We start from the raw sequence: 18240 nt of genomic DNA on the forward strand, positions 1-18240 counted from the left end.
AGCATTTCTGCGCCTTCCTTGAACTGGTCAGGGAGATGTTGGAGTATTTGCTCCAGTGTGTCATAGTGCGCTCTATCATAGCGAGCAAGGAGCGCCTGAGTGTTGGCTATGCGCCATATGTTGGCAGCTTGGGCGGCAACTCGCTTGCCAGAGGTTTCTAACACCTTGGACTCTTTGTCCGGGGGAGGAGCGTCACCTGTTGTTTGCGAGTGTGCCCTCTTGCGTGCATTCGCTACGACGATGGAGTCGAGTGGTAATTGTCCTCTGATGTAAGTAGGATCCCCAGGTGCTGATCTGTATTTTTTATCAATCCTGGGGTTTATCACTCGTGCCCTGGTGGGTTCTTTGAAAATGTCCTTGGCTGGTTTGAGGACCCCCTTCAACATTGGCAGAGTCTTTACATGTCTTTCTGAGGATGCAAAGGTGTCCATTAGAAAGTCATCTTCGATGGTATCAGAGTGAAGCTGCACCCCATGGTTATTGGCAGCACGTTCGATAAGAGCATTGAACGCCGCAGTATCCTCCGTAGGAGATGTCTTTGCCCCATAGAGTTGTGGATCCTGTGCATCGAGAGGTGCACTGGGGTCTGCAGGGTCGCCCCAAGTTTGATCAGGGTCCTGCTGGTCATCAGGGTCCGTGTCTGCATGGTAGGGGACTTGGTCAGCCATATAGTCCTCCAATGCGTCTGTATCGGAGCGTGTGGGGGAGAACCGGTGTGGATCCTGGTAGGATGAATGGAAGGGTTCATAAAGGAGAGGTTCCGATTCTGCAGGCAACTTCCTTTTTAGTGGGATCCTGAAAGGGTCCAATGGCGGCTCCGAAGTTATCCTTCGGTCCTGGAGAATCGTCCTGCCAGTGCCGGCGTCGATGATACGTGCCGGAGACGTCTCAGCAGGTGTGACCGTAGGTTGGGTGACCCGTGTCCTGAGTTGGAACATTTTTGGGATTGTTGACGGAGGCAAGCCGAAGGTAATGTTGGTCGGCACCGAAGAGGCTGCGGGAGCTCCGACCGAACCGGAGCCCGACGTGTCCTGGAGGACAGTTGTGGTTTTGCTGCCTTGCGTCGCACCAGGTCGTACTTGGGGCGCCTTCGAGGCTTTGGCACCGGCCAGGCTCGTAGAGGCGGCCGTAGATTTTTTCGGCGCCGGCGGGTCATCGAGTCGAGGTGAAGAGATCACCGTCGAAGTCTTCGATACCTGAGGCTTAGGTGTCGTCGAGGGAGCGATGTGAGACACAGCAGGCGGTACGGCCCTTGGTGTCGTTGGTGCCGGTAGCCGAGCAGGTTTGTCGGTGCCGATGGCTCTTTTCCGTTTGTCGACTCCAACGTCGCCCGCTTCAAGTTCGGCACCGAAGTCCCTCTTGGTGCGGTCGGTGCCGACGCGGTGCGCTGGCGTCGAAGGCCTCGATCCGACCAGCGCTACTTTCAGTTTCGGTTTCGGTGGAACCTGAGCAGCTTTCGGTTTCGGTTTTGTGGTAGGGAAACCAGCCTGTTTATGTAGTAATGGCTGCCGCTGAACGTCCGAGGCCGGGCCCGAGGGCGGGGCCGAAGAACTGCGGGATGGGTCTCGGGTAAGGCCCGAAGGCGATCCCTCGACCGGAGCCATAGGCTGTGGCACTGGTGTTTGAACGGTTTGAACAGGTAGGCCTTGTTCATCATTGGAGCTACTTTCTTCGGCCCCGAAGGCCTCCTCGTCGTCTCCTACCTCGGTGTCGTCTTCACCTCTGTGGAAGAGTGACTCGTCTTCCTCGTCCGATCCGGGTTCGTGTTCGGAAACGGGACTGGAGGGCAAGACTTCCAATTCCTCGACGTCTTCGGCCTCGCCGAAGATGTCTGTTGGGGCCGGTGCCGCGTGCTGCGCCTCAAGTCTCGCCGCTCGTCGATTCCGCAGAGTCTTCTTGGAGCGGAACCGGGCACAGGCCATGCATGTTGACTCGTCGTGGTCCGGCGAAAGGCATTTGTTGCACACCGGATGGACGTCGATGTGTGGGTACTTCGCATTGCATACCGGACACCTTTTGAATGGCGTCCTGGATTCCATCGTCGAAGTAGTCGATGGACAGGTAAATGCGAAAGAAGTCGGTGCTGAAAGTTAGTAAACTAACAAATGCTATCGAAACCCGATCGATAAACAGTACCGACGCGAACTAAAGGCCTTTTGGCCTCGAAAAAATATTTTCCTAACTTGAGCTAAGATAGCACATCCGAACCCAATGGCGGAAAAAAACAATCTGAGGATGGAGAGGATGCCCATGCGCACTGTAGTCCAGGGGAGGAGTCACCTATCCAAGGATACTTCGAAGACTCTTCCAGGACAACAACGTGCAAACATCCGGACCCAACACTAGGCGGCGATCTATGCACAGATATGAATTCAGCAGCCCACATGCCTCGAACGTTATGTTATTGGATTTTGTAACGCGCACAGCTACTCCTAGGAGTGTCCCGGCGTGAGCCTGCAGGGTTCCGAAAAGAAGACAATTAGAACAGGCCTAGCTCTTGAATAGGGCGTAGAGAGAAAGGCAGCAAATTCTAAGCCGTCGCAGCCCTAACAGCCAGTGATCTGCCCCCCATTCTTTGGAGGCGCACACAGGGAATTTGCGCAAGCAGCTGAGCCAACGATCTCAGATGCCTGGTAGGCAAGTAGAAAGCAAAACGCTTTCTAAGATAAGGAGGACCTCCATCATAGAAAGCGCGATGTGCTATGACCAAAGCCTTAAACTCCACACGCTTCCTCACCGGGAGCCAATGCAACACGCGCAGATGATGGTCAGTACTCATCCTGGTAGGAATGTTCAGCACCAGCCGGGCTGGCGCATTCTGGACCACTTGCAGCTTTTTAAAAATATAGTCAGGAAGGCCCAGATACAGCCCATTGGCATAATCGACCCGAGAGAGGATCAGTGCACGGACCACTGTTTCCTTCGCTAATCTTGGCAATAGTGGAAGGAATTTTTTGAGAGACTTTAGTATCCCAAAACAACTCCCCGCCAGTTTTTTGATCTGGGTTGAAAAGGACAGCTGCTCATCAAACCAGACCCCCACATTTTTAGCTGGAAGGCCTGTACAAGATAGCACGGGAAAATCAGGTGGCCAAAGTGATTCCCTAAAGCAAGGAGGAAATTTGCCATATAGGAGGATTTCGGTCTTTTCCTCGTTGCATTTCAGTTGAGTGGCAGAGAGCCATTGGAAAACGGCTGTCAGACACTCCTGCACCCTTATAGTGGAGAAATCCGACTTGCCCCAGGTGGACAAAAGCTGGGTTTCATCGGCGTAAGCAACGATCTTGGCACCTCGTTCCTCCGCCAATTGGACCAATGGGGTGACATATATGTTGAACAGCAGGGGGCTCAAAGAAGACCCCTGCGGGACTCCCGTGGTCACCAACTGCGGGGGAGACGAGAAAGGCGGGAGCCAGACCTGTTGCGACCGTCCCGCAAGAAAGGATTCCAACCACTTCCAGGCTTGTCCAGTGATACCAATGTCTGCAAGTCGAGCCAGGAGCAGAGCATGGGGAACAGTGTTGAACGCAGCCAACAAATCCAGCATTATAAGGGCTGCACTTCTGCCCGAGTCCAGGCAGTCTCGCATAGCTTCCGAGACCTCGAGCAAGGCGGACTCAGTGCTATAGGCAGCTCTAAATCCTGATTGAGCTGGATGCAGTAGACTAAACCCCTCAACAAAGTCAGTAAGCTGTTTGTTGACTGCCTTTTCACAAATTTTCGCGAGACAGGGGAGCAGAGAAATGGGGCAATAGTTCCCTGGATTCCCCGAGTCGAGCGATGGCTTTTTTAGCAGCGGAAGGATTTTAGCCTGTTTCTACTCCAAAGGGACAACTGCCTCTTTGAGGGAGAGGTTAATATTAACCTCATAGTTAACCGCTTCGGCAGTAGAAGCCAGAAGCCTGGCCGTACACGGGTCCGCAGGAGACCCCGATTTCATAAATTTCAAAATTTTAAGGGACTCCGACAGATCAAAAGAGGTAAAGGCTGACAACGTGGAAACCACAGTTGGAGTCGCATCCAAATGAAGACTCTGGCCAGCAAACGTCGCCTGGATGGCCCGGACCTTATCAGTGAAGTAGTTACACAGCTTTTCGCACCAGGCATCAGAGACAGGGAGTTTATTGATCATAGCCTTGGGGGCCATGAAACTCTGGACAATAGAAAATATCTCCCTAGAATTGTTGCTAGCGGAGTCAATTCGTTCAGCGTAATAAAAACTTTTGGCCTTTCTAATGGCCAGGTAGTAAACCTTCTGGGCTTCTCTAAGTGACTTCTTAGCCTCAGGGCAAAAGTCGACGCGCCAGCCACGTTCAAGCTTTTTGCAGTGTTGTTTAAGCATTTTCAAATCGGCTGAGAACCACGGTTTCGAAGGAGAATTCCTAGATCGGCGATGACATAAGGGGGGGGGAGAGACTATCCACTGCCCACCCAATCCAATCCGTAAAGCAGGCCAAAGCCCCTTTCAAGTCGGCAGGAAGAGCGGCCCTGGAGGTTTTTAAAATACCCTTAAAGGCTGCCGGATCAATTTTAGCGGTAGCAGGGCTGGGATTGGCCTGATGGTCTGCGGCCCCTTCTCCCACTACCCACGTAAAACAGGATAGGAAGTGATCTGACCAGGCGACTGGGAGAGGTTCTCAATACAAATAGGGAAGTTAGAACAAATGGGGTCTAAGATATGGCCACCGCAGTGAGTCGCGAGACTTACCCATTTAGTCAGCTGGGCTAGATTCAAGGAATCTAGAAGAGCCTGAGTATTTCCCAACTCCGTCTGATCCAGATGGATATTAAGATCTCCCAGAAATAGATAGTGTGAAAAGCGCAAGGCTCGAGGAACAATGACCTCTTCAAGACCACTGAGAAAGGGCCCCGCAAAGCCGGGCGGCCTATAAACTAACATCCCACCCAACGTAGAGTGGGCCGAAAAAACAATGGTAAAATCCAAGAAATCGCCCTGCCCCAATACAATGTTATATCCTTGAGTGCCTCCCACACATCCCTATAAACAATAGCAACACCACCCCCCCCCTGCCGCAAGGGCGGTCCGCCCGTGAAATCCTGAAGCCCGCTGGAATAGCCATCTGGACAATAGGGTTAGAGGAATCGTTCATCCAGGTCTCATTGATGAACAGGAGGTCGAGATGTTGATCCAGGATAAGGTCGAAAATGTCCTGGTAGGGAGTTTTGTTGGGGCGGTTGGGTTGGGGTGGGGTATTGTTCATTTGTACCACAAGGCAAAAGTATTGTTGTGCTATTCCTAAAGTGCTCTCGGGGGGACGATTGATCGCTTTCGGCTATGATGGGGGGTAGGGGACTGAGTCTTTTGTCCTGGAATGTTAATGGACTGGGGGACAGGATAAAACGGGGTGTGGTCCTGCAGTTCCTGAAACGAATTTCACCTGATATAGTTTTTCTGCAGGAGACACACCTCATTGGCAACTCCTTTCGTGCTATGAATCGACGGGGCTACCGCCTTCTGGCCCATTCGGGCTTCACGTCTGGTTCAAGGGGTGTGGGCATCATGGCTAAGACCTCGCTCCCGTTGGAAGTTGATGAGGTGCTCCATGATGACAGGGGACGTTACACGGTTCTGGTGGGTAGAATGGAGGGCAGAGTGATTGTTTTTGTTTCTGTCTATGTCCCGCCAGGGTTGCAAATGACTACTTTTGCGGATCTGGGGCGCCTCCTCCTTGGCCTTCCGGAGGGGATTCTAGTGGTTGGGGGGGATTTTAACGCTGTGGTTTCCGGAACTGTGGACCGTCACCCCCCTAGGGATCTCCCCCGTGCCCAAGCGTGGTTGTCTGGCCTCTTGGATACCTTGGGGCTGGTGGATTGTTGGCGTTTGAAACACCCTACGCAGATACAGTACACCTTTCATTCCGGGGCCCATGGCAGTCTCTCAAGGCTAGATTATGTCCTGGTGCCGGCGGCGCATGCGGGGAGGATCGGGGAGGTGTGCCATTTGGCGCGGGGTATTTCAGACCACTCCCCGCTCCTGTTGCACTTCGACATTCTCCCGAGGGGGGAGGGTAGGGTGGTCCCGATTAATCCCTGGTACCTGCGTGACCCCACCATTCGCGCAGAGTTGGTTAAATCCCTTAAGCGATATTTTGACGATAATGTGGGGTCTGTGTCATCGGCGGTCTCTCTGTGGGAGGCGTTCAAGACGGTACTCCGGGGGGAGGCCCTGTCCCTTATTTCCCATTCCCGGAAGCGCGAGCGGGAGGAGGTGACCCGTGTTGAAACTGAGATAACCGAGTTGGAGGGTGATCTAGAATGTGGGGTGACGGATGACAAATTACATGTTCTCCGACTCAAGCAGGCGGCCTATAAGGCCCTCGTCACGGAGGCGGCCAGGGGCCTCAGTAGAGAGCAACAGGGGAGACTGTATGATGTGGGTGATAAGGCTGGGAAATTGATTGCGTGGCTGGATAAAAAGGAGAGAGCGAGTCGAGTTGTCCCGTCGATTGAGAAACTGGATGGTGTGTGTGTCACTGAACCGGAAGAAATTGTTGATTGCTTCGCAGAATATTTCCGTGGGGTGTATTCCCCGGTGTCCTCCCGCTCGGAAGAGGATTCCCATGCCCTGCTCAGGGATATCGCGCTGCCTTCCCTTTCGGAGGAGGACAGAGTGTCGTTGGACGCCGCCCCAACATCTGAGGAAATTGCCCTCGCCATACGTTCGGTCGCTTCCGGCAAGGCCATGGGTCCTAATGGTCTTCCCATCGAATTGTACAAGCTGCGACCGGATACGCTGGCGCCGCATCTCCGTGCTATGTTCCTCGCGGCCCGTTCGGCGGGTTCCCTCCCGCTAGACCAGCGTCTGGCTACTATCGTGGTTATTCATAAGGAGGGGAGGCCGCGGGACCGGGTCACGTCCTACAGGCCCATTTCGCTGCTGAATGCGGAACCCAAAATTCTCGCCAAGGTGTTGGCCAATCGGCTGGTTGGCGTGGTGTGCGATCTGATTCACCAGGATCAGTCCGGCTTTATCCCTCATCGCAACACTGCGCTCAACCTGCGGCGTTTGCATGGGGTGCTCGCGCGTGTCCCGTTCATACGGGAGCCGGCCATTTTGGCGTCCCTGGACGCCACTATGGCGTTTGACACACTTGAGTGGCCATATATTTGGGCGACACTGGCGAAGTTTGGGTTTGGCCCGGGATTCATCGGTTGGGTGAAATTGTTGTATTCCGGACCGCTGGCGCAGGTGGCTGTGAACGGTAGAGTGTCGGCTCCGTTTGAGCTGGGCAGGGGCACGCGGCAGGGCTGCCCGTTATCACCGCTCCTCTTCGCGCTTGCCTTGGAGCCCCTGGCGGAGTGGCTGCGGTGGCATCCTTCTATCCGTGGTCTCCGATGGACCCCCGAGTATGAGGACCGCGTATCTCTTTACGCTGATGATATTCTTTTGTACCTGGCTTCCCCGCGTAAATCGCTGATAGTACTGGTTGATGTATTGCACTCATTTGGCCTCAACTCCAGCCTAGTCATCAATTGGGCTAAATCTTGTGTGTATGTCCTCTCTGGGGAGGTTCCTATCCTTCCGCGGGGTTGTCCTATCCAGATCGCTCCGCGGGGATTTAGGTACCTGGGTATCTTCATTACCCTGGACGCGGAGGCCCGATATAAACAGAACTTGCTTCCCCCCCTCCAGCGCCTGAAGGATGACGTCGCGCGTTGGAGGCGCTTGCCGCTCTCGTCGCTCGGCCGGGCGGCATTGTTTAAGATGATGTCGCTGCCACGTTTCCTGTACGCTTTACAGAATACAATGGACGTTGTCCCGGCGCGCTACTTTCGCGAGGTGGAGAGTTTGCAGCGCCGCCTGTTCTGGGAGGGTAGACCGCGTATCGCCCTGGCGAAGCTGACGCTCCCGTGGTACGACGGGGGGGTTGCCCTCCCAGACATCAAGCGATATTACTGGGCCTCCCAGCTGGCTGCGATAAATCACGGCCTTTACGGGCCCGCTCTAAACCCGGCCTTTGAGATGGATAAAATGTTACTGCCGGGTGGCGACTATAATTGGGCGCTTTATTCTAGCTCGCTCGACGCACGTCTGACGGTCCCCACGCGGGTCATGGTACGAGTGTGTCACGCGGCTAACTTGGCGATGGGGTGGAAGGATCGTTTGACCCGGGCGACGCCACTATATGCATCTGAGCGGCTGGGCTCCCTGTGGACCTCGAAGGGCTTTGAGAAGTGGGACATGATAGGCATCAGCAGGGTGGGCGATCTCTGGACGAGGGGGGGATTCAAAACGTTCGATGTGCTGCAGACGGAATCCCAGTTGCAGGACAGGGAGTACTTTCGATATATGCAGATCCGTCATGCGTTGTGCTCCGTATTCCCGGACGTTGCCTCCATCCCGGAGTACTCCCCTCTGGAAGATAGAGTGCTAGATGGGCATGTACCGGACGGCACGATTTCATTAATTTACAAAAAACTCATCAATGATCGCTCGGGACTGCTGACTAGCCTTCGTGAGGCGTGGGGGGCTGATGGATTGGAGCTGGATGACGAGGACTGGGTGTCTGCGGTGGCCTCCCCGAAAGAGGTGGCCATACCGGCTCGCCTTCGCTTCGTCCAGCTCAAGATACTCCATAGGGTCTATGTTACGGGGCCGAGTCTGATGCGTATGGGCTATGCTGTGGACGGGTTGTGTAAGCGTGGGTGTGGTTCTTTGGGGACCTTTCTCCATATTTTGTGGGAATGCCCGGAGGTGGCGCGATTCTGGCGTGGTGTGCATGAGGTTTTGCAGGCAGTTACGCATGTGCCGCTGCTGCCCGAGGCAAGGAGATGTCTCCTGAATGTGTGGGAGCCAACCGACTACTCAGTGCCGCAGACGTGGTGGGTGACTCTGGGATATATGGTGGCCAAGCGTGATATTGCGCAATTGTGGGGTTCCCAGAGGTCACCGACTGTCTCGGCGTGGAAGGACAACATGGATTGGTGTATGTTTCGGGAAAAGGTGGTGTATGTTGCGAGAGGTAAGCCTGGGAAATGGGTGAAAGTGTGGGGCCCCTGGAACGCCTACCGTGGGGGAATCTGTACCCCGCCGCTGATGCCTGATCCGTCACCGGCCCCGTCTCCTTAGCCTGCTTGTCTTCCTGGTTCTGGGCATTGAGTCCACTTTGTCTCCGTCCCGACCTATCCCCCCCCTTGATATTTCTGTGGATCGGTAGGGTCCCCCCCAGGGGAGCACATGCTGCTGTTTCCGATTGTGGGTTGCCTTGTGGACTTGTTTTTTCGTTATTTATATAAAAATGAAACCGTTGTGTGGGGTCCGGATGGTGTGGCTGCCAACGCTTCCTTCAACTCCTGTGATCTCTCTTCTGCCGCAGCGTGTGTTCTACTGTTTGTATTATATGCTCTTCCTGTTTGCTAGCGGCCGGCCTGAAGGTTGTAGGCCCATCTTTGTATATCTTTTGGATTCTGTAATAAACGGTTTCAACCAAAAAAAAAAAAAAGAAAATGTCCTGGTAATGTTTCACCAACGACCAACGGTTAATCAGCCCGGCTCTGATGGTAGGGCGAACTTTGGTTCTAGGCGAGGCGCATTCAAAAGCTCCAGCCCTCCCGAGGCGGCGCCAAGGTGGAATTTGCACTTTGGACAGACTAACATCCGGGGGCAGCCCACATCCCAACTTGGATTTGCTATACATTTACTAGGTCTAAATAGCAACAATTCCCCACGACTGTACCCCTGTGGAGCCACCAAAGGCAGAGGCCTGCAGACAGCATGACTGCTGGCGCTGGCTGCTTTCGGGACGCTGACGGGCGCAGACAGGCTTGCCTTAGGCGCGCCCGCTGGGCGCCCGCTGCGCGCGTCCGTCCAGCGTGCATCTAAATAGTCCCATGTGCCCGAGAGTTAGACCGCCACTGAGCAAAAGATGGCGGCTCTCGGCTGCACCATGGGAAAGCAGGAAGTGTATTAGCCACGTATCCCCAGCAAGCCCCAATCCAGTAGAGCAGCAATCTATTGAATCCTAAAAATCATGAATCATGAATTAATTCTTGTTTGTTTTTTAAAGTGCAAGTATGTGGAGCGATAAAAACATGTGCAAAATAAGCAAAGGAGTGCAACAAGAGCGTAGCAGAAAGAACGGAACCTCTAGGCGATGCGTGTCCGTCCAGCGTGCATCTAAATAGTCCCGTGTGCCTGAGAGCTAGACCGCCACTGAGCAAAAGATGGCGTTTCTCGGCGGCACAACGGGAAAGCAGGAAGTGTATTAGCCACGTATCCCCAGCAAGCCCCAATCCAGTAGAGCAGCAATCTATTGAATCCTAAAAATCATGAATCATGAATTATTTCTTGTTTGTTTTTTAAAGTGCAAGTATGTGGAGCGATAAAAACATGTGCAAAATAAGCAAAGGAGCGCAACAAGAGCGTAGCAGCAAGAACGGAACCTCTAGGCGGGCCAGGGTTTGCCAAATTGGGTTTTGTGTGTTTAGGGACGGAACATAGGCCCTGGGCACCTGATTGGCAGGGGTCCAGGGCACACTCAGTTAAAGTACATTCAGCAATTCAGCAAAAAGTGGGGGCATACCATGCAAGAAAGATGGCACTTTCTCACAGCAACCTTGCCTGGTGCCTCTTTGTATGCGTATGGGGTTCATGAGTTGACCAATTAGCATAACCTGGATTTGAGGGGAGTTATATGAAGCCATTTTCCTAGAAGTCATCATAGGCCCAAGCCCTACTTTCTGTAGTACAGCCCTCAAAAATTCCCAGTCTACTCGGTCAAAAGCCTCTTCTGTGTCTAATGACAGCATACAGGCGGGGATGTCCCAGTGGCGTGCCTTTTCTACCAGTTACGCTATCCATCATACATTGTGGGCGCCCTGGCGGTGCCGGATAAAACCAACTTGTCTGGCTCTATGAGCCCCGGCATGTGTGGTTCTAAACGTTTAGCTAGAATTTTGGTGTATATTTTTTAATCCGTAAAGAGAAGTGCTATGGGGCAATAAGAGGAGAATAACGTGTGGTCTTTGCCTGGTTTAGGAATAAGTGTTATTTCAGCCATGGCCATAAAAGCTGACGGACCAGTGAATGAGTTGAAGAGGCAGTCTTGTATTTGTGGGAGGAAGGTGCAGTAAAAGTAGACCGGTAGGTCATCTGGGCCTGGTGTCTTACCAAGTGGTAGGTCTTTCAGTGCTCGGTTGAGTTCTTCTAATGTGAGTGACTCATCGAGGAACTGCACATGTTGCTTATCTATTGGGGTCCATTTATAGTCAGCAAGTGCTGCCTGTATCTGATTTGGATGGGGGTGCTCCTGTGCGTAAAGAGAAGTGTAAAAGTCATGAAAAGCTGCCTGTTTAGCTGTTTCAGTTGTGGTCCATGTGCCATCTGTCGTTTTAATTTTCGTAATATGTGCCTTAGCTGCCCTCCTCCGTTAATCGGCGCACAAGGATTGTTCCCACTTTATCCCCCCTGTCATGGTATTTCTGCTTTAGTGCCATTAAAGCCTGCTCCACTTTGTTCGTTCTGTGTGCCCTTAGCTGGCCCCGAAGCATAGCTAAGCGTTGTTTATTAACAGCTGTGCATCTCTTGGTCTAGCTTCTACAGCATTTTTATGTCCTTAGTCAACTTGTCCTCAACCAGACGGGCTTCCTGTTTGCGCGCTATCGCTATGGATGTTATTAGACCTGTAAAGGTGTCTTTAAAAGCATCCCATACAACTGGGAATGGGGTTTCTGGGAGGTGATTAGATGCGAAAAATGCTGTGATTGCTTCCCTGATTTCTGTTACATCTACCGGGTCGCGTAGAATATGTGAGGGGAGGTGCCTACGGGGAGTGCGTTGTGGGGAGGGAGTATTTTTTTGCAACAGCAGCTCTACCACTTTAATGTATCTACCCTCTCTACTCTTTACCGCTCGCACAGCACCTTGAGTGATTCTTGACCTACAAAGTATTTCCACTCCAGCAGTTTTTGTGGGCGCAGACGCCCAGCATTGAAGTGGGTATTTATAATGGGTCATGCGATGGGTATCTTTCCTCAGGAGGTGTGTCTCCTATAAAAAGATAATGTCCGGGTCCTGTTGCAGCAGATAACGCCAGATCTGACGGCGTTTGTTTGGGGCGTTAAGGCCCTTCACGTTAACTGAGAGGATCTTCATGCAGGGAACAGTGGTTATTGTGTATATGTAGTGTACCCGTTCGCATTGTGACGATGGACTATGGGGAATATATACCAGGTCACATGCCGGAGCCCGGGAGACAATCTATCAGGGATGGTGATAAAAGATGGCGCCCCAACTCCCAATGGAAAATAATTTGGAGCAGTCTCGCGCTCCAGTAGCCCTATCTGGGAAGTCACTGCAATCTCAGTGTGGTGACCCTCCCTCCCTCCAATAGGGCAAAAGGAATAAAAGAAGAATGTGAAAACTTCAAAGATGATCAAGGACTAACAGGGCCAACAGTTCCTATTCCAGTCCAAGAATGAACAAGGCACCATGGCACAATTTATTCCAGAGATGTCACTCTCTTAGGAATAGGGTTGGGGGAAGCGAATCGTGAAGCAGACACCTCGCCAGGCGGGGCACCCCGGCCCTTCCGCCGAGCTTCGGCCGGGGCACAATGGCACATCTTTTCTGTGCAGAGTGTTTTAATGCTGTCCAGAGGAGCTGCGCCAGAGATCATAGTCATTTACCTCAGGACGCCAGCTCTGTCATTCTGATGGTGCTTGTGAGAGACTGGGCGACCTCTCGCCATCCATGGAGTGGAAGTGTTGGATGTTGTCTTGTTTGGCCAGGGAGGAGGATTGCCCCCTGTTTCTGGTCCCCTCGTCACTGCCTGAGAGCCCTGGTCCACTGTGACCATGCAGCTTCTCTGTCCAATGTTGGTATCCAATGTTGGTATGAAGGAGGGGCTAGCTGCTCTGGAGGAGACGGAGAGTTGGAGTAATTGTTTGGCCTCCTGGAGAGAATGCAGCACCCGGCATTTAGTCTCCCATGTGAAAATTAAAGCAATAGGATGGCCCCATTGGCATTGGATGCCCAGTTCGCGGAGCTTGTCAGTGACAGGTTTAAAGTCTCTGTGGCACTGGAGTGTAGTTGGGGCGATGTCTTGGAAAAGCTGGATTTTGGCGCCTTTGAATGTCAGTTCAGTTTTGTTCCGCGCCGCTTTTAATATTGCCTCTTTCTCTGTAAAGAAATGAACTCTTGTCAATACGTCGGGGATTAGTTTAGAGCATTCGGGGGTTGTAGCCACTCGATGTACCCTATCAAGTGCTGGTGGGGAAGTGTCCTCGTCTCCTCTGAGTTCTGCTACAAATGTCATAATGTCCGTGCCCTCTGCCCCTTTAGGTACGCCTTCTGGGGTGGATGCCATGGTCACTGTAGCTGGGGGACCAGCTGCGTTCCACAGGGAGGTCACAGGATTGTCTTTCGAATTTGCAGTGGTATCCTTCCCTGCCTTTGAGTGTGGCATATCCCTTGATCAGTAGTGTTCTCAGTAAGCACCTTGTCAAGGGAGGCAGAGCAGTAATCTCAGAATACCCCAGATATAGAATAGAGGCAAGTACCCTTGAGCAAAATATGACACTGTGGTATGTGTTAGATTTGTCGCATTACTCCTTTATGTCAATGGCCCTGTAGGTTCCTTTTCAGTGGGCTGTGTAGTGAGGATTTTGAGCATTGTAGTGGCTATGTAAGGGGGTGTCACCCTCACCCAAGGCGTTGTCTGTTACTGCGGCTTCTTGCTCATTCACTGGCCTCCATTGGTGCTTCTATGATGGGGTAACAGGGATTGTCACATGGTGCAGTGTGGGGTTTGGTATCACCTCTCTAGGAAGCCGCTTATATGCTGCCTTGGCGGGCCTGTGTGCTAGTAAAATACCTCAGAATCGTAATCTGGGGGGTTAAATGTTGTGACATACGCGGTCGTCCCTCTCAGTAGGTGGTTGATTTGTGGAGCTGTCCAGACCAGGATCCCTGCCTCGTGAGCCCTGGAGTAGAGCTTGCCCTTGCGATTTCTTTTGACGGCTTTCTCTGCGGCCACGCTTCCCTCTTCTTGCAGCACCTGGGTTAAGCATCCACCCTCAATGAGCTCTGCAGGCCTGGACCGGGGGGGGCGGGGGGGATGCCGCCTGCCACGCTAGTGTGCGGCTGTATTCTCTGGGGTGGGACTACGACTTCTTGGCATAGCTTCTGCCCAGGGAGGGGGGATCCGGTGCAGTTTGTATCTCCGCTGCGCTTCTTGTAGGGGGTTTCTTTCCACAGCGCTTGTAAATAAGCAGTCTTGTTAACATTGCGGAGCGCAATCTCTCTAGCCAAGCAGGCCCCAAGATGGCAATTCCAGGCCTTCCCCCCGCAAGACGGCGTACCTTCACGGTTCCAGGAGACGATCCCCGGCCATGTCTCCTCCACCTTCAAGGTCACCTAAGGTGTTGTGCAATCTGGCTCGTAGCTCCCTCAGGGCTGCTGGCGACCCTTCGGGGGAGAATGCCCGCTTGATCTGTTGCTTCTGGACAGTCAGGCAATAAAAAATGGCAGTTGTGTATGTGAGCCTCAGCCCTCTAGATTGCATCTACAGCCCCCGTGTCCGCAAGCCCAAATGATGCGAGCAGCCTGTTCTTGAGCCCCTCCGGTGTCTGTGGCATTGACGGGGAGAGCCCTCCGATACCCTGGTGCCGTGTTATTGGCTTTAGATGGCAGCGGTGGCATGGAGCTCCCCAGGCGCACGTCTCACTCCATGCGCTGCACGACCACACCGCCTTCGCTGGCTTTCGAGGAGGTAAGTTTGTTCCCTATCATGTGAGCATGCCCATCATTATCACTAGAGCAGAGGTGTAATCGGGGTGTAAAGTGCTCTCGACATTCTGTGGGTCCCGCCACTTACCTAGAATTCCCAGGATGTTTTTGCCGGCTGTCACTGGTGTCTCATGCCCCTCCTCATTCTCACTGCTGATGACATGGATCATCTTCTGAGCAGCCTGCAGCACACGTGCACGACTTCCATAGGTCATTTCTTCAGGGACTGTCTGTACAGAGAGAAGGAAGTAATGCATTCTTCCATCAGACAAAGGTATCTTGAGTAAACCAACCCAACACTGTCCCACTCTTAGCCCAGCTGGGGGCCTGCTCTCAATCCCTCATTACTTCATCTTTGTAACACTTATTTTTAGGCCTTCTCAGGTCTCTGTAGGGACAATCACTATCTCTGCATCTTATCGTCAACCTTAAGAACCATACTTGCCGTCTCTACTAATTTAGGTCGTCGGCTACCGCTCTTATCAATTCCTACCGATTTGTATTCACGTTCCTATACCTATTAAAGGCCTGCTGCCACACTATGATAAGATGTGTCTTCAGTAAGCTACCACAATGACCTGATCTTTCCAGCTAAATGAACATGGATATGATAGGCTCTAATATCTACACTTAATATGCATGGTAATGTCTCCTGCAGTCACAACCCATTCAAATGTATGCACCTTGCATTTGAAAACTGTAATTCGTGTGTGTTTACATATAATGTAAACACAGACACTTCATGTATCTAATGCACACAAGCACGCATTTCTTGGATGTACATATTCCAGATGTGCAGCCATTGCAGGAGTGTTAGGTTATCTTACTAAGACCATGGGAGACTGTTGCTATAGATATCATGGGACTATAGATATCAAGGGACCCATAGGAGAAAGGCAGACATATGTGATAGCTTTGATTGATAGCTTTTCTAGATAGCTTACCATTAAAATCGGGGAAAGGGATGATACTGATGCTGTTTTGACATTTTTGGATGAGGTTTTCCTGAATGAGGGATTACCTATGCAGTTGATCAGTGAAAATGGCGTACAATTCATTTCTGGGAAGGCATACAATTACTTTGCCAAGTTAGGTGTCAAGCATAGAACCACAACACTCTATATCCTATGATAGAGTGCTTCAATAGAGTAATTAAAAATGCTGTGAACTAGCTGCAAAGAACAGGGAGGATTGGGAGGTCCAAGTGTTCAAGACTCTTTGGGCATATATAACTGGTACCCATTGCCCAGAAATCTCCTGGGTGTCCATAATGCAAATACGTCACAATCTCTGGGGTGTGCATATGCAGCTACGTTTTGGATGTATTAAATGGAGGCATGCAATAATTTTGGAGCAAGCACAGAGCAATCGCGCTAGCACCTCTAGGGTGCACATAATAGAGGCTTGCATCTTCCAGTGTGATGTACATAACGTAGGTATGTGGCCATTTCTAGGGTGCACACAAGGTCGATTTGCAACCATAAGTGAGGTGTTCATCGTCAAAACATGCAAACATGTAGGGCTAGATTTATCAACACTGCTTTGGGGCAAGGTCACAAAAAGTGATGCTAAGCAATCCAAAGTATTGATTTCGGATTTAATGTTCTGTGCAAAAGACAATTGCCTAGAAGCATGCAAAACATGCTTCGCGTAGCACTGTTTTATACTGCATCTCCTGGGTGGTACATGGGCATTCCCATGCAACCACTCATGGTTTTGAACGCAAAGCCTTATCTGCTAACATTAGTGTGAGCTTTGTGCCAAAAAAATACGACTCCTCGGGGTAGGTGAAGAGAAGGAGAAAAGGGTTCTTTTCTTCACAAACTTTTCTAACTTCGCATGTATGCCTTAGAGTACTGCACACATACAAAATTGGAAAAATGGAAAGTAAGTCATAGTGTTTTTGTAGTATTCTGGTATTTCCTCTACACCACCGTGTGATACTTGCAGCTGACGGCTGGTGTGGAGCTAACATTCCATGGGATGATGTGATTCCAATTGTTTGGGAAGTTGATCTTTGAGGGTGAGCCTGTGAGCAGCTCAGGGTGGTTTGTTTACAGTGAACTCACATGAATAAATATTACGACAGAAATGTTCTGGCTCCACTGGTCATTTAGCACGTATTTTTGGTGATAAGTCACTTAGAGACCACCCCTCTCATTGTGAACCTGGGCTCACCAGCAGAGCGGTGTGCTCACCTACAGAGTGGTGGACAGAGTCTCCGGGCGTCTGGACGTGTGCCTGCAGTCTTAGTCATTTTGATCAAGCAGTGCAGGAGGTCAGAAAGCTGAGGAGTTTCCGGTGTTCCTCACTTTCAGCATAATTGATTGTTTTTAAACATCGACCTTGAGCTATGTGGCCTGTGCGCATGCTCACCGCCATCAGTTTCCTGCACGGACTTGGCGGGTGGGCCTGCTGCGTTGTGCAGCTGCGGATCAAGGGTGGTGCATCAGTACAAGCCCTACCGCCCGTAAAAACAAACACGTTTACTACAAGCACAATCAACAGTAAATACAATTATGTTAACGACGCATCAGTGAGCATTTTGAGACAGTGGGCCTAATCCTGGGCAATTTTCATGGCAAGCATGAAGCAACCCCAAGAAAGTATAACCCTGTTTTTGTCACCGTCACAGCTGGAAGGCTGCAGCAGAGTGCAATTGAGATTGTGGCCTTCACACCTGCAGCTATCAACATGATCTCCAGCTTATTTACAGTGATAGGCACACTATCATTTGGATGTGCAAAAGTGCCACAAAGTACCCCTGTTGGTGGTAGTTTATCTCCTTGTGGCTGTGTCAGCACAAAAAGGTACTGTTTAACTTCATTTGTTGGTATTTTGCAATTTCAACCTAGCTGGCACGCATTGACACATTGATGTGCACATCTGTTTATATACAGCTTATTGTGCATGCGTGTTTGTGTGACTTGTAGGGTAGTTTTAGCCCAGGCTGTTTACTCGACCGTTTTTTAATTCATTGTGATATTTTTTTAACTCACATTGACTCCTGACATGCAATCAGTGAACCCCCACCATCACCATTCTTGGACACTCCGGGAGTACCACTAATTACCTGGAGGCAGTGGTTTGACGCATTTACAGCTCAAATAAATGAATGACAGCTTATAAAGTGCACCGCTACCTCGGATGAGGTGTCGCGGCGCTAGCAGACAAGCTAGACTCAGACTCCTGATACTACTGCCCCTGCCTGAAGAGACAGGTTTTTAGCACCTTTCTAAAATCCTGCTCCATCTCCAGCCCATGCAAGTGGCTGGGCAAGGAGTTCCACACTTTGGACATCCTGACTGTGAAGGACCTACTTACTTGTCACATTTTTGCAAAGCGGGGGACAGTGAGAAGGTGCTGCTGACTGGAGCTCAAAGTCCGCTTCTGGTGATAAGTTTGAACCTTGACCTGAGATAGTCCAGTCCTTTGCCATAGTAAGCTCGGAAAGAGCGGGGGTTAGTGCCTTGAACTCAATCCTCCTGGTC

At 51.4% G+C, this 18240-nt stretch overlaps 1 protein-coding gene across 2 annotated transcripts in view; it reads right to left on the reverse strand.

Moving 5' to 3' along the window:
• The window catches only part of LOC146810138 (polycystin-1-like), a 545091-nt gene that overhangs the window by 247514 nt on the left and 279337 nt on the right, over nt 1-18240 (reverse strand). For both annotated transcript variants that reach the window (XR_014966550.1, XM_085617085.1), the window contains exon 23: nt 14838-14979. Coding sequence is in view for 1 of the 2 variants with exons in the window: in XM_085617085.1 (XP_085473211.1) it covers nt 14838-14979 (142 nt within the window). In the remaining variant the exon portion in view is untranslated. The remainder of the gene's footprint in view (nt 1-14837; nt 14980-18240) is intronic.

The sequence above is a fragment of the Triturus cristatus genome, chromosome 7, assembly GCF_964204655.1.
Source record: "Triturus cristatus chromosome 7, aTriCri1.1, whole genome shotgun sequence".
NCBI lineage: Eukaryota > Metazoa > Chordata > Amphibia > Caudata > Salamandridae > Triturus > Triturus cristatus.